Source organism: Macaca nemestrina, chromosome 16 (genome assembly GCF_043159975.1).
Source record: "Macaca nemestrina isolate mMacNem1 chromosome 16, mMacNem.hap1, whole genome shotgun sequence".
NCBI lineage: Eukaryota > Metazoa > Chordata > Mammalia > Primates > Cercopithecidae > Macaca > Macaca nemestrina.
The window spans coordinates 36,479,297-36,503,952 of NC_092140.1; the positions used below are offsets into that span (position 1 = coordinate 36,479,297).

General features: G+C 32.9%; 1 protein-coding gene across 17 annotated transcripts in view; it reads left to right on the plus strand.

The window, feature by feature from the left end:
• The window catches only part of LOC105481778 (MYC binding protein 2), a 285,288-nt gene that overhangs the window by 193,877 nt on the left and 66,755 nt on the right, over positions 1-24,656 (plus strand). For 6 of the 17 annotated variants that reach the window (XM_071081184.1, XM_071081186.1, XM_071081190.1 and 3 more), the window contains 5 exons: positions 7,492-7,566; positions 10,188-10,412; positions 11,262-11,394; positions 14,936-15,058; positions 17,973-18,152. In XM_071081184.1, coding sequence (XP_070937285.1) covers positions 7,492-7,566; positions 10,188-10,412; positions 11,262-11,394; positions 14,936-15,058; positions 17,973-18,152 — 736 coding nt within the window. The remainder of the gene's footprint in view (positions 1-7,491; positions 7,567-10,187; positions 10,413-11,261; positions 11,395-14,935; positions 15,059-17,972; positions 18,153-24,656) is intronic. The other 11 variants (XM_071081187.1, XM_071081192.1, XM_071081200.1 and 8 more) reach the window with 8 other exon arrangements.

The following is a 24,656-nucleotide window of genomic DNA, read 5'->3' on the forward strand; positions in this document are numbered from 1 at the left end:
AAATTCTAGTACTAGTTGCTGAGCTGCTGTGACAGAAAGAGCAATTAAGATAATCAACTCTGGGAATGTGTACTCAGACCTAAGTTAGAAATGTGAAAGGACAAATGGAAGGTCCAAGGGATTTAGAAGATTTAATAAAATCCTAGGACAATATAGTGAATGCACTGTAGTTAAAGAGCTGGAAAAATACAGACAATAAAGTAGAGTATTTGTATTTGATATCATAGGTAGAGCACTTTAACGAATGAGACGCTCTGTTACATTGCCATGGGACGGTGGCTGAAGTGCAGTGCACATGGAAGTCACTGCAAGTGCCTAAGTCTGGGAACTAAGAAGCTAGGCAGGTGGAAGATCATCTGCATGGACTTGAAGACACACAGATGATGTGACTCACAGAGTTAAAGATGAAAACAGGCTGTACGTGGTGCACGCCTGTTATCCCATCTCTTTGGCAGGCCAAGATGGGTAGATCATAAGGTCAGGAGTTCAAGATGGTGAAACCCCGTCTCTATTAAAAATACAAAACTTAGCCGGGTGTGGTGGCGGGTGCCTGTAGTCCCAACTACTCAGGAGGCTGAGGCAGAGAATTGGTTGAACTAGTGAGGCAGAGGTTGCAGTGAGCTGAGATCGCACCACTCCACTCCAGCCTGGGCGACAGAGCGAGACTCCATACCAAAAAAAAAAAAAAAAGATAAAAACAGTGTGTTTACCGTTGGAGGAAGGGGTCCATAAGACACAATTTAAAGTCATGGGGGGATGGAAATAGCTTGATGTTGGATCAGGAAGAAACAGAGCAGTTTTGATATAAAAATGAAAGAACAGGCCAGGCGCGGTGGCTCACGCCTGTAATCCCAGCACTTTGGGAGGCCGAGACTGGCGGATCACGAGGTCAGGAGATAGAGACCATCCTGGCTAACACGGTGAAACCCCGTCTCTACTAAAAATACAAAAAATTAGCTGGGTGTGGTGGCGGGCGCCTGTAGTCCCAGCTGCTGGGGAGGCTGAGGCAGGTGAATGGCGTGAACCCGGGAGGCGGAGCTTGCAGTGAGCCGAGATCCGGCCGCTGCACTCCAGCCTGGGCGACAGAGCGAGACTCCGTCTCAAAATAAATAAATAAATAAATATATAAATAAATAAATAAATAAATAAAATGAACAGGTGGATGACATAAGGGTTTATGTTTTGGGTGGTGATCAAAGATGACAGAGGGAAATTAACTGGCATAGGGCTCTAAACAGATCCGGGATAAAGTTGCTTAAGTACAGATGTTAACTGAGGGCTCACACAGGGTCAGAGGAAAATCATGCCTGACATAGGCAGGGACAGGCATGATTTTCCAAGGTTTTATCTGTAGGGACTAGGGCAGACCCCTTACCCAGTCAGTACATTCTTCTTAAGAGAATCTGACTGTGCAGGGCTAAACATGATAGGGCATAGAGGGAATAATGATTCCCTCTCATCCCCTCAAGGAAATAACACAGCTAAATAGTTGCATCTTGCTACCTCTTCCTTTGTATCTCTTATATATTTACTACTGGAAAAACACTCTTTTCTCCTTCTCCAGTTCCTTTAGAGTAAACGAACCTTAATCATGGCTATTAATTGTAAAACATGACTCAATAAAAAAATGAAAACTGGGAGATATGAAATAAAATTGGAAGTATTCAAACACCAATGCTGCTAACTTAAAAAGAAGTGAAAGTACTAAAAAGTTGCCTTCCGCACTGTTTACATCTATCTCTTCAACCTTTTCTAGTTAAAACAATTTTGTATTGACATCAATGTGTGCACCTTATTTGGATCCCGACTCAAACAAACTATAGAGAGGAGTGGGGGCAGAGATTGGAAGTTTGAACACTGACTGAATGTTGGATGAATTATTTTTAAAAATAAGATTGCTATAATTACCCATATTAGATAATCCTTAAAGTGATCTTGTCACGCTGTCTTGTTTATTTACTCATGTTTTAGAATTTGTGTATTCATTATAAGTATGAACTTTAGCTCAATTTTGATCTGTCATTCTATTTAAACATCATATTTGACTAAAAAATATTGATATCCTAATTTAGTTCAAAGGTGACTTTAACTGTTTTAGCACTTTAGTAATGCTCTAGTTTAGAGACAAAATAGCATTAGACATTCATATTATGACTGTATCGTTTCCAAAATAATTTTTAAGTCAATGGGAAAGATAGAGCTAAATAGATGAAGGGTTCAGATCCTCTGTGAGGCATTCATTATCAGTTATGTAGAACTTTTTGCCCTTTTTAGAACACTCTTCCTTTTTGTTTTGGTTTTTTTGTTTGGTTTTGTTTGTTTGTTTTGTTTTTTATAGCACCTTGCCTTGCCACCCAAGCTGGAGTTCAGTGGCACAATCTTGGCTCACTGCAATCTCCACCTCCCAGGTTCAAGCGATTCTCATGTCTCAGCCTTCCCAGTAGCTGGTATTACAGGCATACACCACCACGCCCAGCTGATTTTTGTATTTTTAGTAGAGATGGGCAGGGTTTTACCATGTTGGCCAGGCTGCTCTTGAACTTCTGGCCTCAAGTGATCCACCCATCTTAGCCTCCCACAGTGCTGGGATTACAGACTGGGATTAAAGACGTGAGCCACTGCACCCAGCAGAGAACATGCTTTCTGACTTTACGTCTTAAGAGTCTTTGTTTTGTTGTCTAATTTATCTAGAATGGTTTCGCTTCCATTTTTTTCTAATCTTAAGTTGTCCAGACTCAAAAATTTATTGATGATCTTCTTCATTTCCCAACTTTGCTATAGTCATTAATTTCATTAATTGCTCCTTTAGTAAATATTTGAGGTCTTATTCGTAGACTTCTTATTTGCATTCTTGTTAGTAATAAATACTAAACTGGAAAGTAGGCATTGGGTAGAGATGCAGAGGGGAGGGATACAGAGTAAATAAGATGGGGTGAAGTTCTGATCCTTGGAGTACTCGCCATGTAATGTGGTAGACATACCATATTCACATAATTAAGTTGCTTTGTGATAAGTTGTGGGATGGCTTCACATTTGAGGAGGTCTTGAAGAAAGGTTGCCAGGAAACAGTAAAGGAATTTCTAGACAGAGAATCAAATGTTCAGAGTTTTGGGGACATGCTATGTACGTGAACTGATGAATAGTTGATATAGGTCAAGCAGAGAATTGAGGGTGGAAAAGAGATATGTACTGGGGAGATTAGGTTTCCCTCTTCCTTCTCAGGCAGCACTTAATCTGTACAAGTAGAAAAGGCTTACTTCTTTCTTCAGCTGCCTATAATATTTGTTTTTCTTGCCTTCAGCCCATTTGTGTTTATGTACCTCTTATTTCTGTTTTTAAACTACTTAAGGGTAAGGACTCCTTCAGGATCCCTTCTTACTCACATTTGGTTTCTTCTTAAGCGTTAGAAATTACACTTTGCTCATAGTAGGTTTTCACAATTTGTTAATACTTTGCACATTTGTGGATGCTTAATTTTAGTTCTTTGCATTTGATATGATCATTCTCTTTAAAATAATTTCTAACATATATATGCTCCTTGCCTTAATTATGTCATTTAATCCTCATTGTGACCCTGTGATGTTAAGCATATTATAATTCTCATTTTTTCAATGAATAAAGATAGCCACTCACCCAGGAGCACAAGTAGAAAGTAGTGGAGCTGGTATTGGAACACCAGTTGATATGATTCCAAAGCCCATGCATTTATGTTCAGTATGCATTAATCTAGTGGAGAGATAAGGATAAATACAGTTATAAAAGGATGAAGCAACTATAGCTGTGATAATCCTATTACTTTGACTAGAACTGCCAAACTACAGAAAGATACTTATAACCTTAATGGTTGAATGAGGATGAACAGCATGATATGTGTTGAAGATGACTTGAGTCATTCTGAGATGGCATACCTGGGGAACATTGATTGATTTTAAATTAAAATTCTAAAGATGTGGAATCTACAAAATGTGGGCTAGTACAGTGTTTCAAATATCAAGGAAAATGCAAGTAAGAAAATGAAAAGAGAATTTATTATGCACTTACCATGGAAGACACTAGACTCTCTGGAATCACGAGCTTAATTTTTTGGAAAACAGTGTACTTCTGTGATAGGAGATGTTAATAGTTTGAAACTTACACACCCAATTCTTTGGGTACTGTGTCAAAAATGAGATCTTTTAACATTGTGAGGGGAGGTGAGTGGAAGAGAAAGTTTATATCAAGGAAAGTAGAGGATAGACCAATGGAAGTATTCTAAGGTATCTTTATAGTTCCCATATAATCTGAATTCTTGCAGAAGCAACTTGGGTCTCTGTATATCTCCATGCATTTATACAGATTACTTCTTATTTTAGGCTGATGGGTGTTTACATATAGAAAGTATACTGATTTTCCACAATTTGGGACCTGAAAAATTTGAAGTAAAGTTGAAGAGAAAGTATCATTTGTTGATCTTGTTTGTATAGCATCACCTGGGTTAATTGATAAAATTGGCAAATGTTTCTTGCATTTTAAATTCAATTTCATTCTTTTGGGTTACCTAATAACACCTAGCAGTCACAGCTTTAACATACCCCAGGTTTCCTGATTTTGTTAATAGATTTGTCTGTATGTATATGTATATATATACCTGTTTTTTTAATCCTGATGGTATTAACTTTAATACAACATTAGTAAATGTGCTGTTCTTAGTTAAGAACAGCTTTATTTCGTTATTTAGCTTAGTGTTAAAGTTTCATAAACAGAATGAGATTAAAACAGTTAAATTAAGACTGTAATAATTAATATATATATGCTATGCTTGATTTTCCTGAGTTATTTTATCATTTTGCTTTAACAGTGGCAATTCTTAGCTTTGTGCTTATCTAACACAATGGAAGATTTTTTCTTTTCTTTCCCTGAGCATTTGGCATGGTTGGTCACATAGTTTCACTGTGATACTTATTCACTTACTTGGTCTCTTCTATGCCTTGAAAGATTATCAGCTTAGAGTTACAATTTGGTGTTCATTAATTTAGTTAGGTTCCCAGTATGCTTTAATTTTCTAATTTTCTTGACAGAACTTTTCTGCCTTTAAAATAGTATTCGAGAATAAAATGTTATTGTATATATATATGTGTGTATGTATATACACATGCACACACAAGCTGTGCTTGTAATAATCTGTGAAATTATACTATATGAAAGCTGACATATTTTAATAGTGAGAAATTGGGGCTTTGGAGAAATTAACGTTTTCATGAATGTTCATCTCTTTAGACTAAAATGTTTCTAAATTTTCACAGAACACTATTCAAGAGTGTGTGTGTGTGTGTGTGTGTGTGTGTGTGTGTGTGTGTGTGTGTGTTTGAGATGAAGTCTTATTGCCCAAGCTGAACTTGAACTTCTGGGCTCAAGGAGTCCTACCTTCTGAGCTTCCCAAGTAACTGGGACTACAGGCATGTACTACTATGCCCAGCTAAGTTTTAAAATTATTTTGTAGAGACGAGGTCTCTCCATCTTACTCAGGCTGGTCTCGAACTCCTGAATTCAAGCGATCCTCCTGTCTCAGCTTTCTGAATAGCTACAAATATAGGCATGCACTACTGCACCCGGCTATTCAAGTATATTTTATTTTTAAACTCCAGCTGTCTGTTCATCAAATTTCTGCTTCTTGATAAATGCAATTTTATTAGGACATTGCATTTTGAAAATAATCTTATGGTAAACCAGTGTGAATTAATAATTTTCTACAACTGCAGAACAAAAGCAAAAAAGTATAAAGTTTCAGTTTATATAGAAACATATACAGAATTGATTTTATTGGCAATTTATTACCATAGTTAGCAGTTACATCATTTTAAAATATCATTGTACATGCTGTTGACTGAGAAAGCACTTATGTTTGCACATTGACTTAAAAGAGATATAAGCTTTAAATATTGTCAGCCAGTTACCACATTGCTTCTTTATCACTAACTTTACCTGCATTACTTTTAACAATTGCTTTTCACATTGTTTTAATACTAATTTATGCTAAAAAATAGAATGTGCTAAAAAGAAGTGATATTGTTTTATGTAAAAAAGTCTGTGCCACTATGCTTTGTAAGGGAGAGAAACCATTGACCAAGTACTCTACAAATTCTTATATACATGGATGAACCAGTAAAGACATTTTTCCCCTAAAACATAGCACTTCAAAATGCTCTGCAATATGTTTTTCACTTTACCTAAAGAGAAAGGACCTTATTCACTATCCACTTTTAATTAGGGGGCAATTGGCTTTGGTTTTGGTTTACATTTATTTTTAGGCATATTATTTGACACTTTTTTAGGGTTTTATATGTCTTACATTTATAAGTTTCTTATATATATGATATATATACACATATATATATTTCTTACATATATATGTATATATGGATATGGAAATATAGAACTGGAGAACAGTAAATAAAGTCTCATTTCTAACATGACATAATTGATAGGGAATTTTGATGTTTCTTTTTTGTTGAAGTCTTAGTTGATCTTTTTTATTAACATTTTGAATGTCCGCTTTTTTGGTTCAAAATAACCTTCTATCATAATATTTACATAAGCAGTAAAATTGTGCAATTGCTACTCACTGGAAAGATTTAAATTTCAGATCAGATAAATGTAGATTGATAGCATGAGATAACTATGAAAATATGTATCATTTAAATTATCAGTAAAACATTTTGTGAAAATGTTGATTTTTCTGGGGTGTTTCTGTGAATTGATTGTTCCTTAACAAAACATTTTTAGACTTTGACTTAGAGATCCTAAATGCTCTGCATTTCCTAAACTTTGAGATGGAGAAAAGTAGGCCTGTCTTTTGATAAAATTGATTAAATTTTTATCTTTTGATAAAAAATTAATTGTATTATTTATGTTTTTCTTATCAAATTTGTTAGTAGCATTCAGAAATATTTCCAAATGATTTTTTTCCTACTTATAGAGGGAAGGAAAATTGAAAAAAAATGACTGAGACTTTTTGTTTTATTTTTTACTTTTTTATTTTTGTACTTCAAAAAGTGATAAGTTCACATAAACTACATGCCATTATTATTCATAATAATAATTGCATTTTCTATACAATCTACATCATTTCCATTTTTATTATAAAACAGCAGACTGGTTTCTGTCATAAAACAAATCTGGCTTGTATTAGAACAAATATGTCCTCATTTAAAGAATTTTAAGGTTTCTGTCTTGCATTGAGTATCTTAAGCTTTATAACAACGTCTGGCTCTTAATTTTAGTAAATGGCATGACACACTATATCCACGGAGAGCTTCTGACAAAAACTTATCAGACAGAATTTCTTCAGTGTGTTGTTTACTCAGATGGCTTCAGTTTCTCTTTAGTAAAATAATAATTCTGTGTTGGTGCTAGAGTACAGAAAAATGTTGTTACTGTGCACGCATCTTCTGCAGATGATATCCTGTTCCCTTTCTTTGTTGATATTTTTCTTTCTTAAACTTTGTTGCTCAGAATATCTTTAATGCTAGCCAAGGAGTCAGGGATTTGGACGTATTTTCATGGACTTCCAAAGCTTTTTTCCCCCAGGTGAGTTAACTGTAAGGAACAATCATGTTTTATTCAGGTATTTCAGCATGTATAACAAGTTTTGTGTCTTTGAAACCTTTGCTTAAGATTAATAAAACCTTTTAACCAAAAAACGATCTATGTGAAGTGCTGCAATTGAGTTTTCTCCTTGCTCCCGCCAAAAAGAATGTATTATTAGTTTCAGTGATACTTCCACATGACTTCAAATTTGCTATATTTAGTTTATGACTGACTTTTCCAATGATTATATCTAAGATTAGTGTTTTCACAACTAACTTATTTAGGTGGCAGTGTCCTGGCCTTATGGCTCTTTTATTTTTTCTGCTGCCAACTCTTTCACATTCCCTCTTTGAATGTTCATCTGAGAATGGGATGGGAATGGAGGGAGAAGATAATAATATTTCCACGAATTTAATATGCTGGTACCTGGGTCTTACATTTCAGTATTGAATAAAACATTTATTTTACTATTGCTTGAGTGTGATAGGCACAGTTCTATGACTTTATGTCTGTCCGTTTTTTATACTGTTTAGCACAAGAATTGGATAAACTTTGTTTTATACTTATTAATATAGTTTTATTACCTTTACAATAAAATATTGTTTTAAATTTTTAACAAGTTTTCATAATTGCCTTTCAGTGACTAGTTTGCAATTATAATTAGTTTTACCAAGGCTTAACTCCCAGTGTTACCCTGAATGATCAAAAGTTAGAATTATTGTTATAATTAATTAAATGCACTAGGAATATTATTAAATACCAATGAAATTGGGGTTTTTTGCTTAATCTGTGGATATTTGCTTTTTTATGTCACCATGTAATTTTTAACAATCATTTGTGAGTAGGATTAAAACTTGCCTCTTCCAACTGTGAAATGGCATGATGTATTTATTTATTGACCATTTACAAATAGACATTTTAAAATGTTTACAGAAAATCTTGTGAGTGTAATAGCAAGTATTATGTAAAGTTTAGACCTGTGCTACTCTCAATTTTTATCTTGAGCGCTTTCTGTGTATTCATATAGGTTTGCACATATATAAATTCTTACAAATATATATGATGAGTATATAAAATATGTATTTTACATTTATTTTTGGTTGTAAATCTAAGCTTTTTGAGTGTTTAAAATTCTCATTTCCATTAAATTTCCAATATGTAACAAAAGAATATTGGTAAATAAACTATAATTATAGTAAATGTAAATTAATTGTTCTTAGTACATATTTGTGTAAGTAAAAATTGGTTATTCATCACTACAGTGAGATTCACAAAATATGTGAAAGTTAATGGTGACTTTAACGTTTTCCCTGACCAGTCATGTGTGGAAATAACAAAGTAGCAGGTATACAGAATTCTTGAATCCACATATTTTTAAACCTGAGGATCTTGTTTTTAATATTCTGTGTTACTGTCTATATGAACATGTATACATATCTTTTCATATGAGGCTACTGGTAGGGATAGAACTATTTAATACAGTTTTGTCTTGTATAATGTTAGTTTTAAAATTTTTATTCTATTTATAACATTATTAAATATCAGTTTTAACCTAATGTTTGCATGTGTGTCTCTTTATGGTTATCTAGTACTCTATCTGAATATGAAATAAATTCTAGAGTTCATATTACTGTATTTAAAAATGCAGTTTTAAATCTCTTTTAAAGGAGTAGTGATGGCAATGAGAACACCCAGTGTGGACCCTTTATTTGCATTTAGTTCGGAAAAAGAGAAAATATGGAAAGGTTATTATTTCTCTTTATTCCATTCACATAGGAAACAATTTTATCACAGCATTGCAATTTAACAGCAAATTTAGGGTAGGTTCTTTTCTTTCATTTTAGAAGTGACTCTTTTCAGTAATATAAATTTATGTTATATTTACTTAAATCCATGTTTAATTTCTCCTTTCTACTAAAAATATAGTCTTTTCTGTTACTAGCATTAATGTATCACTGCATAGTAATGGCTTAACAAATCTAGCAAGACATTTTTATTTCTACAACATTAGAAAGTATATGTTGTTAAAATTTTGTAAGCATCATTATTTCATTCATAATGAACAAATACCAAGATATAGCTATATTTTAATGCATATTTTTCATCATCTCTGCTTATGGATCAGTTTTCAGATTCTTCATACCTGTTTTCTCTATTTATAAATAAGTATTTCAACATGGGAAGAAGTGAATATTTAGACTTTTTTTTTTTTAACCCATAACAATATACAATAATGCGGTAATAATGATTCAAAGTTATTCCCTTGTGGTTCGCATAGTATAGTATTTTTATTTTTCCTACTGTTAAATTTAAACATTGCATTAAAGATAAAAGTAAAATCAAGAATGATTGTATTTCTCAAATTGTGTTGGGCAGAAGCCAGAGGTCGATTGGTTTCCTGCTATATTTTCTTGACTTCAACTTTATTTTAAATAGCATTTATTGTTGAAAAACAGATTCTTTAGTACCAATGACTAATTCTTCAGTTATCTTTAGTTATGTGGTTTTTTTATATATACTGACAGTACTGTAGACTTGCTATAAAAGCTGTTAATAGGAAGGCTTTGAAAGTGATAATAGATTGTATTTTGTTTATTTTTCTTTCCTATTCAAATTTTCAGGAATCTAAAACTAATACTGATGACTTTTTCAAAGACATAAACTCCTGCTGCCCACAGGAAGCAACAATGCAAGAACAAGATATGCCATTCTTGCGAGGAGGGCCAGGCATGTACAAGGTAGTGAAGACGGGACCTTCAGGTCACAACATCAGAAGCTGCCCTAACCTTAGAGGTATCCCAATTGGAATGTTAGTTCTGGGAAACAAAGTCAAAGCAGTGGGAGAGGTATGGATTCTTGTAGCTTCATGACTTCTAAGATACTCATTTTTAATATAATACAACCAAAGCATCTCTTCTAAAGGTTGCCATTTCTGCCACTGGTTTTTCAATGTTAATGTATTTTATCTTTACTTGTATTGCAAATACATAATTTTTCTGTGCTTCTGTCTAATGATTTGCATAATTATCCTTGTGAAAACAATATATTAACAAATGATTTGTATTGTATATATAAATGTTTGGTATTTGCATATATTTTTTCATTATTACAAATGTACTATACCATCATGGATTATCAGCACTTAAAATATTCTATGTGATCGGTATGGAGATGTGATCATATGCAAAAGGTTTCACTTCTTTGTTCCCATTCATAGGTCTCACTGAAGTCCTGAGCAAATAAAATTACTCTTTAGGCTACTGTGGCATTTGCCTCAGCTGATAAGCTTGAAGATGTAGTGTGTCATGCTATTTCTCAGTAAGGGTCATTTTCAAGTTACACTGTGGATACTCTCAACCTAAATAATAGCAAATCGGCTGTGTTAGGACATTTTAGGTGCAGAAAAAAGAAAATGAGCCATGTGTTTTTGGGTAACACTTAAAATTATTTAGGGATTATCTTTGTGCTTTGAAAGTTATTATTTTAACCAAATTCATAAATAAGCAGTATTTTACAGAACTTTTTATTGACTTCTGTCTTACCTCAGGCTGTGGCCTTAATTTCAGAAACTAATTTCTTGGTAGAAATGTATTGGAATGATTACACTATTCAGACACGTGAGCTTTTTACTGGTTTTCATACTGAGTTCCCTAAAAGAATCAAGCCAATCAATCATGCTTTTTGTTATGTACCAGGTAACCAATTCTGAAGGGACATGGGTGCAACTGGATCAGAACAGCATGGTAGAGTTCTGTGAGAGTGATGAAGGAGAGGCATGGTCCTTAGCTAGAGACAGAGGCGGAAACCAGTACCTCCGACATGAAGATGGCAAGTTGGCTTAAATTTGTGATTTATTCCAATTAAGCTTTCAGATACAGAAGTTTTATGCCTATTGTATTGCTTTTGTTTTAAAGAGTTTTTTTTGTGTTTTTTTTTTTTTAAGTAAAAGCAAAACTAAAAATTAAAAAATCTTGCAACTCTTAAAATTGGTTTGTAAAATACGTGAGTACTTAATGCACAGTAAATAAGAAAATTAAAAGAAAATTGGAAACATATAAAACAGGCTTTTTATTTCATTAATATAAAGTTGTATACCTCTTTCTTCCGTACCAGTCCAGGACTTAACATTTTATCCCTTCTACAATAAAATGAAAATTCAGTATTCAAACTACCAATCTCAGTACTTCTCCCAGGCAATTTCATTTGATTGCGTTTTGTCTTAGGGAAAGAACATTGAATAAATGCATAGTGTCTTTAGAATTTCCTGTTGTTAGATTTTCGACTTTAAATTTTGTTTTTCCTTTTTCAACATTGATCTCACTTAATAAAATACATTCCTTTTTGTTCCCCTCTCTTTGATATCTTGGCGGCAAAAATTTGTTCTTCAAAGTTGAGACCACATTATCTCTTGTGTGAAGCTTTAACTGATCACAACAGAGCCAAGAGCTTCTTGTGTTCCTAAAGAATAGTGCTCACCACTAGAAAAAAAATTGATTCTATCACAGTGAAGTTCATGTTTATTTCTTCATACCCAGTTATGAGTCCCTTGTGGACAGGCACATGGTTTTGGTCTTTGCATTCCTAGTTCTGAAACAGTTTGACACATACTAGATGCTCATGAAGTTTTGTAATATAACTTGAATTATAAAAATAATAGCACATCAAAATAAGTATGTAAGCAAACATGGACTTGTCTGCCAAATCCCAAAATTTATAGGATGAGGTTAGATGAATAAGAGAACATGCATCTTTATTCAAAAGATAATAAATTTATAATACTTATTATTCCAAGAGGCCCAATATGACCATAAATATGGATTCAAAAAAGGTTTGAAATTTGCAGTAATGATGGAGTACCTTTGGAGATATCTCCCTTTTCCCCCCCACAACACACCTTTGAGGTAGGTGATATAATCTTCAATTTATAAGTAAGGAAATTCAAGCTCGTAGAATTTAAAATGATGTGTCTACTGTTGTACAGCTGGTGACATAGCAGATGTAAGACTTCAGCCAGAATCTTCATTCATGTTTTAAATGCTGTACTCATTACACCATGCTGTACACATTGAGCACAACTTGAGAACCTACCTCCTCCCCTTGTTTTTCCCAGATAAACTTTTTTTAGTGTAAGATGATGTGGTCATAAAATAATGTCCTGAGACAGTAGAACTATTCATTTGAAAAAGATAAGGGTTCCGCTTGATGTAAATTGACATGTACTAAATGACTTTTTCACTTACTACATGCTTATTATATATTTTTGTATATTTACTACATATTCATAAATTTTTAAACATTTTTCTTTATATAGGAATATTCAGATATAAATGAAAATACCTAAGGTGAAATCAATTTTATTTAAGATAATTTAAATATGAGAACAGCTTAGGCGACTTCCAAAGGACTTTTCTAGCTTAATGCTTAATAATTTTTTAACTGGTAGTACAACAAAATATATAAGAGTGGATTCTGAAGCAGGACTGCCACGGTACTGATCCCAGCTATACCATTTTTACTCATGTGACCTTGACCAAGTTAACCTAATATCTCTGTGCCTCAGTTTTCCCATTTATAAAAGGATTTTATAAGTCATAACCACATAAATTTGATATGAAGACTAAATGAGCAAGTAACAGATAAAGCTAATGGATGATAAGTTAGGTATTATTGTCAAAACGCAAAATGCCTTCCATACTAAGGATCAAGTTTTAACCTGGGAAATTTTATTCTTATAAACTTAGAAGATAGAAGCTTCTTCCAAGATAAAATGCCCTTAAATTAGAGTATCATTTAAGAGAAGTTTAAATTTTTCTCTGTAATCAGTTAATCATCTTTTACTCTTGATATATAGATACAGATATAAATATAAATATTTGGTGATCATGTAAATTTTAATATTTAAATATAAAATCTAGAGCGACAAGGAGAGAAATGATATGAAGTTAGTGCCTTTAAATCACTAATATTAGTTGATGTACTGCCCAAATAGTCTGTTCAGTGGTGATAATATTTAATATGGAAATACAAAGATTTGGCACTATGGTAATTTATATGAAGTCGTGTGAGTAAAACAAAAGCTTTCCTCTTTGTAAAAATTCTCTATTGGTCTTTGAAATCTGTAGTAGGTAAAGTTACTGCTGTGGTAGAAACAGACTTCACTCTGGATGCTAGACCATTCTTAGTCTAGAGGGGAAGCACTACTATCTTTTCCGTTCAGTTTACTGTTCATGGGTGTTTTTTGAAGAAATGTTCCACTGCTGAAATAGTGCATGCTGAAGAGTATTGCCTAATAAGGGAAGTGCTAGGATTGACTTTTTAAATAAAGTCTACAAATGCTGGTAAAGGGATAGATTATACAGTACCACTGGTACAGCAGAATTGCAATTTACAGGTAGGAAGGAAACACTCTAGCACACCCTGTCTGTAGTTCCCTGTTCTGTTTAAAGGAATATTGACTTTCAAAAAATATATTTAAGATATCTAAAGATATTTTAAAATAAGATATTTAAAAATATACTGAAGATATTTCCTTTTTCATAAGGTTATTTTAATGGAATTAATATCCTTTCCCCCCGATTTTACTTGACAGACTTTATTTTGCCTTTTTTGGCTGGCATTAATATGGATGTTTAGCTAAGGTATTGTTTTATATCAGACAGAATCTTGGAGTCACTTGATTGTTCATAGGGGATTAATTTAGTTTGCATATTTTATAGGTCGCGTCTTGCCATTTGTAAATGGATAAAACATTTGCCATTTTCTGCTTGAAATAAGAATTCTGATACATTTATAGACTTTGATTATGTAACATTGTTTATTATTATCCTTCTATTTGGGAAAAATATCTTTATGTAATAAAAATAAGTTAAAAGTTAAGTTTTCCATAATTTTCACATTCATGCCTTAGAACAGTTAACAAATGAAAATTCCTTTTGGTACTAGATACTTAGTTTTTTTCTCTATTCTAATACTAATATACAAAATACTTTTATTTCTGGTGTATAGGTTATTCATTTTTGTTTTATAAAATTCTCTTGTATAAATTTGTTACAAATACAAAGAGTTCCTGGTCCAGAAGTATTAGTATGCATTCAATAATATATCCTATCACAATAAAAGTAAATTGGCTTCATAAGAGCATATCTCATTTCTAAATTTCACTGTGTATTTGATAAATAAAAATAAAAGATTTGTCAGGTGCTTTGTTAATGTTAAAATGACCTGGCTGGTATTTTAATTTATCAAATCTAGACATGAGCTTATTTTAAAATCTAACCATCATAAAATCTTTTGTAATTTTCTCTCTTGGTTGTATGAATAGGGAATAGCATATAAGAAACTAATGTTACAGCTGTGGCTTTTATTGTAGAACAAGTTCTTCTGGATCAGAATTCTCAAACTCCTCCTCCAAGCCCTTTCTCAGTGCAAGCTTTTAATAAAGGGGCAAGTTGCAGTGCCCAAGGATTTGATTATGGACTCGGAAATAACAAAGGTAGGTGTTTAAAACTAAGTATTTTACTTACCTAACTTCAATATTTTTTATTACCTTCTCTTGTATACACTTTTTATTTGTGTTCACCCAGAAATCTTTATTAAATTAAAATTTGTTTCTGGAAAGCTAATACAAAATGTTTACAAAGGTCTTCTTTTCATAGTATTGTTTCTTTTTTTTTTTTTTTTTTTTTTGGTTTGTTTGGTTTTGGTTTTGGTTTTACCAGTTTGGGCTTAAATTTCTGAGTGTGCTTGCTTATTTTTTTTCTATTTAAAAAACACTCATTTTTATTTCATATCCTAAAGATTCTATTTCACTAAATCTAGTAAAATGTTATTTTTATCATCCACTTATTAGGATGGTAAGGTTAATGAGCAACAAAGAACTTTCTCAAATGATCCATTTAAAATCAGACTATTACTTAAATAATCAGACTATTACTTAAAATAATATTTTAAGTAATGTTACACATGAGCTTTATAAAATTTATGTGGTTTTGAATTTCTAACCCAGTAATCTTAATTTAGAATTATGTGAAATGATATGTTTGGTTTTAGTATCTGTAATAAAACCAGAAAGTTGTAAAAATTAAAAAATCCAAAGTCATATGAATATAAAATATATATAGCTGTTTTGGCTGCATTAATGGAAGAGACCAGCATCATGGACTGTCCAAACAATAGTTAATTTTTAAAAATTTATGCTGGAGGTTCATCAGAAATTGCATTTTTATGTGAATTCACACACTCTTGTTCTTTCCTATGTACCTGATCTAGACTCCTTCAAAATCAGCCCTAGTGTCCACAGGTAACATACAGCTGGGTCATGGGTAAAAGGGAGCAGATAGCCTACGTGGAAATAATTTTATTTTAATTTTATTTAAATTAATTCACAGGACTTGATTCCAAGGGACAAATACAGTGTCATTATACCTGACTTGCAGAACAAGTGAAAAAATAAAACGGTGAACAAAATACAGAATTACATCAATGTATAAGGAATATTCTGTTTAAAATAAAACTACTTCTATTGAATAGCTTCGTTACTTTCCACAGAGTATTTTTATGAAGGAAACCTAGCCACAAGATTTTTTTTTACTCTCTTGGATTAGCCTATCCCATAGGATTGGGTATTATCTGCTCACTTACTTCGGGTACCTGATTTCCATTAATTTAAGCTAGATCTTTGTACTTACATAGTGTAAATGCTTGGTGGTGTTTTCTTTATGTCCCTTTCTCTTTACCTTTGTCAACTCTTAAAATCTCAGCATTTGCTTACTGCTACTATATCTCTATATAGTAATGTTTTAAAGCCTTGTTTAACACAAGTTGTATGCTTTCAGTCTTTAAAATGTCTGTCATTGTACTGATAGCTATCACAGTAAATCAGTCTTTATAATTTATTAAAATAAATGTAAATGTTTAAGAGACACAAACATTGCCGAGAAAATTTGTTATTATGTAGAAATAATAAAGTATTACTTTTTAAACATGTGATTTTTGTGAATATCGTTCAAAAAATAGCATGCCTCATGCCAGGCATAGTGGCACATGCCTATAGTCCCAGCTACTTGGGAGGCTGAGGCAGCAGAATCACTTGAGGCCAGGAGTTTAAGGATGTAGTCTGCTATAGTCGTGCCTGTGAATAGCTACATGCTCCATCCTGGGCAACAGAACGGGATCCTGTTTTTTTAAAAAAAATATTAATAAGTCTGCTCTTATTAACAAGCTTTTAAAATATTTAGATGGAGCAAAGAAATAATAAATTTAAATTTGATGAAATATATCTGACTTTATTATCTGTAACAGTAGTTCCCATTTTAACTCTTAATACTGTCCAAAATCAAAGAACTGTTTTTTGTAAAAGCTTTTTTTTTCCTTAAAACAGTATTTTAGAAAATTACTCATGATCGCTAATTTTTTTTCATATAATCTACAGCATTTACTTATTATTGCAAAAGAAAAATATGTGGCTCGTGTACACAGTTCTTTCCACATAAATCTATCCCTTGTAGGTACTTCAGTTGAAATTTTTGCATATGAAACTTTATTATATTTAGGAAATATGACTAGAAGGTTAGTATTTTACAGTTACTGCATCACCTAGTCTGGATATAGTTCCCTCTCCCCACCTCGAGCATCATTTAAACTATTTAATGTACATATTCTCACAAATAAGAAATTATCCATCAGATTATTTCGTTATCTTAAAAAAAATTTTGTGAAACCTTTTGGTTCAAGGAAAAATGTTAGAATTGATATTTTAGATACTATTCAAATTAGGTAGCTCATAATCCTTTTTGTCTTATAGGACTTACAGATTTTTAAATTATTCCTCTAAGCAAAATATTTCATGCTTTTAAAGTAGAATTTCTTTGGCAGTAACAACTTAAAAAAGAAAATATTAATTTATAACTATAATGTAAACACATTGCTATGTTAATAACATACTTTGCCCCATTAATTCTGCTTTTTAAAAGAAAAACTGCTAATTGCTTATTTTCTGCATGAAATATACTGCCGATGAGGCAGGGTGGTATTAGTCATTGTTGGGAATTATGAAGAAGGCATCATTTACTTAGATCTTCATTTATGTATGTTCAATATTGAAGCAATTTATCACTGATTCTTCATAGAGTCTTCATTCTCCCATACATAATGAGAGATGTTATATATGAATGTAAATGGATTTGTTTTTATAGATGGGCTTCTATATAAGATTTGGTGGGGTGCTTCCATTAAAAAAAAAAAAAAAAGCATGCAAAATTTGGTCCCTAATTTGAGGATGATTAATAGTCACCAATTTTCACTCATTTCTGAATTGGCATGGTTTTATTTAGTGTTCAACTCTATCTGAATGTCATAAAGCACCATTTACTTTGCCATTTTGGATGTTAACGAATAACGAGTTGCAGTTTTGACTGTTTTACCCACTGCAGGTGACCAACTGAGTGCCATATTGAATTCCATTCAGTCACGACCCAATCTCCCAGCTCCTTCCATCTTTGATCAAGCTGCAAAACCTCCCTCTTCCCTAGTACACAGCCCATTTGTGTTCGGACAGCCCCTTTCCTTCCAGCAGCCTCAGCTTCAGAGTAAGTCTGTCAGCCTTACCTGCCTCATCAAGCATTTCTGAAGCTTTGTTCTGAGTTATTTATCAGTTACTAATTAGTTATCAACTCACCTGACTGGTTTTTTTAAATTAGGATGTTATCCCCTCCCACATTTTTGAAATATTTAAGCTATTCTGAGCTAAGACATTCTGCAGCTAAGACATTTAAAGTTGCTTTAAAGTTCATATGCATGACTATGGTAAGCATCACATATAGGGACAACTTTCAGTGGATTTTTGTTACTTTAGGATGTCCCAAAAGGATAAAGCTGTTTCACTCTATCAGTGGGTAGAAGAAAGACTGTACTTGTTTGGGCAGGTTTGTTTGTTTTTTCTGAGTGAATTTGGTATCTATGAAATGTATGACAATTTAGGTTTCCCGGTTTTCTCAAATTGTTGTTTCCTGTCTTTATTTTTATTTTTTTGTTGTTCCTTATATGTTAAATTGATCATTTGATTCTAGTTCTGCCTTTTAGGATTGCTCTAGTCCTTCATCCATGATAGTAATTCACATTGGTTTGGAAAAGATACCCCAAAAAAATTATACTTAACTGAGTGTTCTTTTTTCTTGACCTCCTGAACCTTCCATGTAAACTTTTCAAAGCTCTATTCAGTGTGACAACAGTGTGCTCTTCTTGGCATTCAGTTCTCATTAATTGAATCAGTTAGTTTGTGAAAGTCTCAGCTTCTATACCATTGTTCAGATTCAATTGCACAACCTCTTTGCTTTGGTAAAGGACATTCATACTTAGGTCTAAGTTATTTTTTAAACAAAAATACTTTAATAACTGTTACTAGGGTCATGTAAAAGAGTGCTAGCTGGTTTAGTTTTTATTAAGAACTAGGATAGTATGTAGCTAGCAAATGATGTTATTCATTACTTTATTCACTTTAGGTAAAGGGTATACAAGAGTATAAACTTTTCTGGGTTTCCACTATCCATTAGGAAAGTTTAATTAATGAAACTAATTAGTTTGGAAATATAAGTACTATCAGTTTCTAGCTTATCATCTTCATTCATGTATAATATTAATTTGAATGTTGAGAAGAATTTCAAATAAACAAAATAGTGTCACGTGTGTGAAATAGTTTTTTCCTTCTATGATAAATATTATTTCAGAAGAATGAAAAAGAAGTGAAGAGTTAGTTTATTAATTTTGTGTTGCATCAGACTTTTTACATTTACATGTACTACTTAAGCTTCAAAAAGTTTTAAAGGTAGGGACAAGGGGAAAAACGTAAAGGAAAAACATCAGGATCATTCAGGTAGAAAATTTATACTAGAAAATTTAAATTCATTCATATTCAAATTCAGTTTTAAACGAAAAATTGCCTATGTCATAGCAGTAGCAGACAAAAGAACTAAGGAGCAAGGAGAACCTTTTTGTTCTATCTAAAGAATCATTGCAAGTCTTTACAAAAACAAGCGTAATTACTATTTTTATTTTACCAAATTTAATTAATAAAATATTTCAAAACAATAAACAGTAATAAAAGTTGATTTGTGTCTTCCAGGGAACAACAGTTTCTAGGTGACATTGCGTCAATACAATTTTATTACATACGTGTTATCAGTACCAGCACTTTATTTACCACTGTCTTGGAGCAAATTTGAAATCATGGCTTAACTATGTTTCAATTAGCAATTTTCTGAATCATTACTTGCCTATAGTCCAACAATGGAAATTACTCAGGTCTTGTTTTAAACTTCTTATTCGCAACAGGATGTCACTAAATTTTGACTTGCAAATTCCAGAAAATGGAAGTCTCAATCTTTAGCATAACAAAAAAAAGTATGGAATCTGAAAATAGTTTTAATTTTTTTAAATAGTTCAGAATTGTATTTTTTACATCATATTAGGAAAGGTAAATGTGGCAGAGTGCCAACATCTGTTAAGACTCCCCAAGCACGATATTCTTTCCTGAACCTCACTGCCATGTATCCCACTAGCATATCACCTATACTTTAGAAGATGGTTTATTCATAGTGAACTTCCTATGCTATTTAGTAAAATGAGAATCATTTTTGTCTTATACCCTTGTGATACTAAATAAATCATTATGTAGAAGACCGTATTTACTGAATTTTGTTTATACTGATAGTCGCCACTGTGTACTAAACACTGTACTTAAGCACTTTAATACAGCCTCATTTGAGATACTGTCTCTTATCTCTGTTTTACAGAGACAGAAACAGAGGCTTAGGGAGGATAAATGATTTGCCCCAGAAACATACATAGTAAAATGGTAGAGCCAGAACTTGAGGTCAGTTCTGTTGACTACAAAGGCTGTTTTAAAAATTCAGCCTTACCTCAGTAAATATTGCAAAATCTGTCCTAATGTATATATATTTTAAATTTATATTTAAACTAGGTCTGACATCTAGAGTATTAGCTTTGCCCAGATTTGATTATTTTTCTTTTTATAGTTTGATTTTTTTTAAATGTAACAGTAGTTTGAATGGAAAAGAAGATTTCCTAAATGTCATAACTCAAGATCCTGGTTAACTAGAAAAATTCTACAAAGAAACACATCAACTGATGCATGGTTTAACTTCATCTAGCATTTCTATGAGCATTATTATCTGTAATTCTTTGGGGTTTTTTTCTGAATCATAGTTTTTTCACCTATCTTTGGAAATTTAAAAGTAATCTGGCACATTAAGTTAATTTGATACCTTTTCTTTAGAATCAGGCAACATTTTATTCTGTAAAATAGAGTATTTGGTAATTTTTAAATTAGCAAAATTATTTGATTTTGCATACATAGAAATTATTTCAAGTGTTATTCTAGTGAAGTAGAATGTTACAGAAGTGAAAGTTAACAAATTTCCCTTATGTGTGTACACACAGAGACAGGAAAAAGAAAAGTGTGTATATGGGATTTTTCTTTACTGTTCTGTAATTTATTTTTTAATGTTAAAACTTGTTATATAGTTTTTAGAATTGGTAAGCAATTTGGCAATAAAATTGTAGTGGACCAAAGTGGAGAATGGTATCTGTGGCTGCTTTCTTTAAGAATATTACATTCCTTATTTTCATTATCCCCATTTCTCTTGAAAGCTTCATTTTATGTCCTATAGCTTCTGACAGTGTCTTACACATCACAGGCATTCAAGGAGTGTTTATTGACTATAGGTACTTAAGATTAGCATTTCATCAATTTAAGATCTTGTGTTTTTCTATTATGATATTCCAGTGTTTCCTCAGAGAACATCTTCAAAGAAGAGAATTTATTTCTTTCACTTAGTAATTGAAGCCAACTATACCATGACAGTATGATGTATGATAATTGCGGGTTTATACTGATTGAATTCTAAGCAAGATTCTCCAACTGAGAAACTATATTGCAAATGGCTTCATTTAAACATAGCATTTTATCACTTTCTACCTACTGCTCCAGAGGGTGAATAGTTTTTCAACTTTTATTTATTTATTTGTGGTAGAAAAATGGCAAATAAAACTGAAGACAATTTACTTTTCTCCCAGATACTTTTTTATAATTTTTTTTTATTTTTTAATGTTTTAATTTTGGTGGGTACATAGTAGACATCTCCCAGCAATTTTAAACATGAAATATATAATATATGTCAAAATACATAGTACTTTCAAGCACAGATATGATAGATCTAGATTAGCTTGCAACAGGAGTTTTTCTATTATACTCGTAAGTCACATTCTTATGTGGGACAAAAAAAAATGTTAAATGTGACCCCAAAATCCATTTGGATATCTGCATGACTATTTATTTACATTTGAGAATACAAACACACTGAAGTACTATGTTTACTTAGCTTGTAGAAACATAGTCGTGGGAAGACTTTCAGCTCAGATTTCCCCTCTGGCTACTTACTAGCTCGCTAAGTTATTTGACAGGTCTGAATTTTTGTTAGCTCATTATAAAATGGAATTCCCAATAAATGTTATCTTTTGTTATTATTATTGCCTTTTGATGCAAATACTTAATACCTCTCATGCTTTGAGGAAAGTATAGAAAAAGTCCCTCTCTAAAAGAGAGCAGTCTATTCTCAGTGTGGAATGAGCTGCAGGAAGGGATTTAGAAAGGGACAAATGAGGTTTCCTAGCTCCTTTTGGGTCTATTTTTGCAATATAATTTGATTACTTGTTTTAAGATTAATTCTTAATGTATTTAGACTACATTCAGATGTTAGCGTGAATGTTAGCATAAAAGCCAAGTTTGTTTGTAAGGCTTAGACTGGGTCATTTCTACCCTGGATTATAATCTCAGCACTGTATTTGTCAGTTTGTTGTTTGCCTGCTTTGAAGGTATGTGGATGAAGCACTTGATTTAGGAAGGAGGACCTGTGGGATTTAATCCCTGTTTTAGAAAATTAGTCAGCATTGGTTCAAATATCGAAGTTTAATAAAACTTTTCCACTTCACCCTATAACATCTGTCACAACAACCAACATATTTATTTTAGTTTTGGGTCTAACATCTCCAGCATCCCTACAAATACTAATCATTTTATTCATTTACTGAGCTGAGCCATCTTCTCAGTGACATAAAAGCCTTGACCCAGGTATTTTGTTTTGCTGCTTCATCAGTGATTTATTCATCCACACTTTACTTCATCGTAGGAATTCAAACTGCAAAGAATGCTGATGTTTCTAAAAGACATTTTGTCCCAGTCATTTGTTTGCTTTCTCCTGGCTTGATTTGACCTTTTATCTCTCCCTCTTCCCCTACCTCTTTATTGGCTACTGTGTTTATTTCACCCTTCATTACCATCTTTCTTTAGATGACTTACTCATTCTTCCATTTATTCATCTGCTTTTATTAAGTATCTACTCTGTGCTAGATTATGGTGATGAGCAAGGTAAAAAACAAAACAAAACAAAAAAACCATGATCGCTGATCTTGAAGGCTTCTAGAATGTTGTAAGAGATAACATAGTTAAAGAAAAAATGATGGCATGTTTTAAGTGCAACAAGAGCAGTAGTCACAGGATGCAATGGAAACACAGGAGAGAAAGCGTCTGGCTCAGCTAGGAGAGATTAGAGAAACATTCTAAAAAGAGGCAGGTCCTCCTCAGAGTGTTGAAGGACTTGTGAGAATTTATCAGGCAAGGAGGAGTGAAGATGAGGAAGGAGGTTAATGGAGCATTCCAACTAGAAGGATAAAATGAGCTACATTACAGAGATCCAATGAATCACAAAGTATTTATTGAGTCCACCTATGTGCCATGCAGTGTACTAAGCACTGTTCATGCAGAGGGCCAGTTTGGAGTAATGAAACTCCAAAGTTTGATTAGAATAGGCTCAGCAGAAAAGGGGGAAAGAGAAATTGGAGACAATGAGTATAGAGAAGTGTGTCAAGATTTGATCTAAAGAGAAGATACGAGGAGAGAAGATAGAAGATCTGGAGAGGTTTTTGTTCCGTTTTGTTTGTTAATGGGAAAAAAAAAGTTTATCAAGGCTGTTTTCTAATGAGAGTAATTCAGTTGAAAGAAATATTAATAATGCAGGAGGGTGAGGAGAATTACTGGCACAATATTCTTTAATGGAAGAGGGGATGCAGACCAGGTATAGTGGCTCACACCTATATTTCCAGCATTTAGGGAGGCCAAGGTAGGAGGATGACTTGAGGCCAGGAGTTTGAGACCAGCGAAGACAACGTAGCAAGCCCTCGTTTCTATAAAAATTTTTTAAAAAATCAGCTGGGCATAGCGATGCACACCTGTAATCCCAGCTAAGTGGGAGGCTGAGGCAGGCAAATCACTCAAGCTCAGGAGTTCAAGGCTGCAGTCAGCCATAATTGCATGCCACCACGCTCTAGCCTGAGCAACAGAGTGAGACCTTGTCTCTGTATGTGTATAAAATCAAGAAGAGGGGATACAGTCCAGTGCAAAGTGGAAAGGTTGGCTAAGTAGGATCATAAATAGTTACCATCATAACAAGCAAGAAAGAAGAATGTATATTATTGGGAGCTGTTTTTTCTAAGTAAAATAGGAGGCAGTTATCTACTCAGAGTTACCATGGAGAGACTGCGTTGATTGAGGAAAGAGAAGATATGAGATAGTAAAAGCTAACATATGTCAAATATTTATCACGTGCCAGGCACCATTCATGGGAATCAACTTTGGTCCCCATCCAAGAACATTGTTCATTTGAGAAACTTCAGGCATGTGCAGCTTTAAGTGACCTAGTGACAGTGTCTTAGATTAGAGAGGATGGGGCTGGATCATGAAGGGTCTTGTAAGCCATACTTATTTTAGACTTTACGTGTAGTGAATAAACGGAGAGAGCACGTGGAGGAAGTTGTTGTGCAGAATTTTAAATAAAAAGTGATATGATCAGTTTTACATTTGTGACAGATAACTGAAAATATTATGAAAAAGGTCCTGGAGAAAGGGAGAATGTTGGAAGCAAAGAGTCCAGAGAAGAGCTGAGTAGGGTTAAAGCTAAGGTTAATTGCAGGGAGAATGTAGAAGAAATATTTACACAGTAAAATGCTTAGGACCAGCC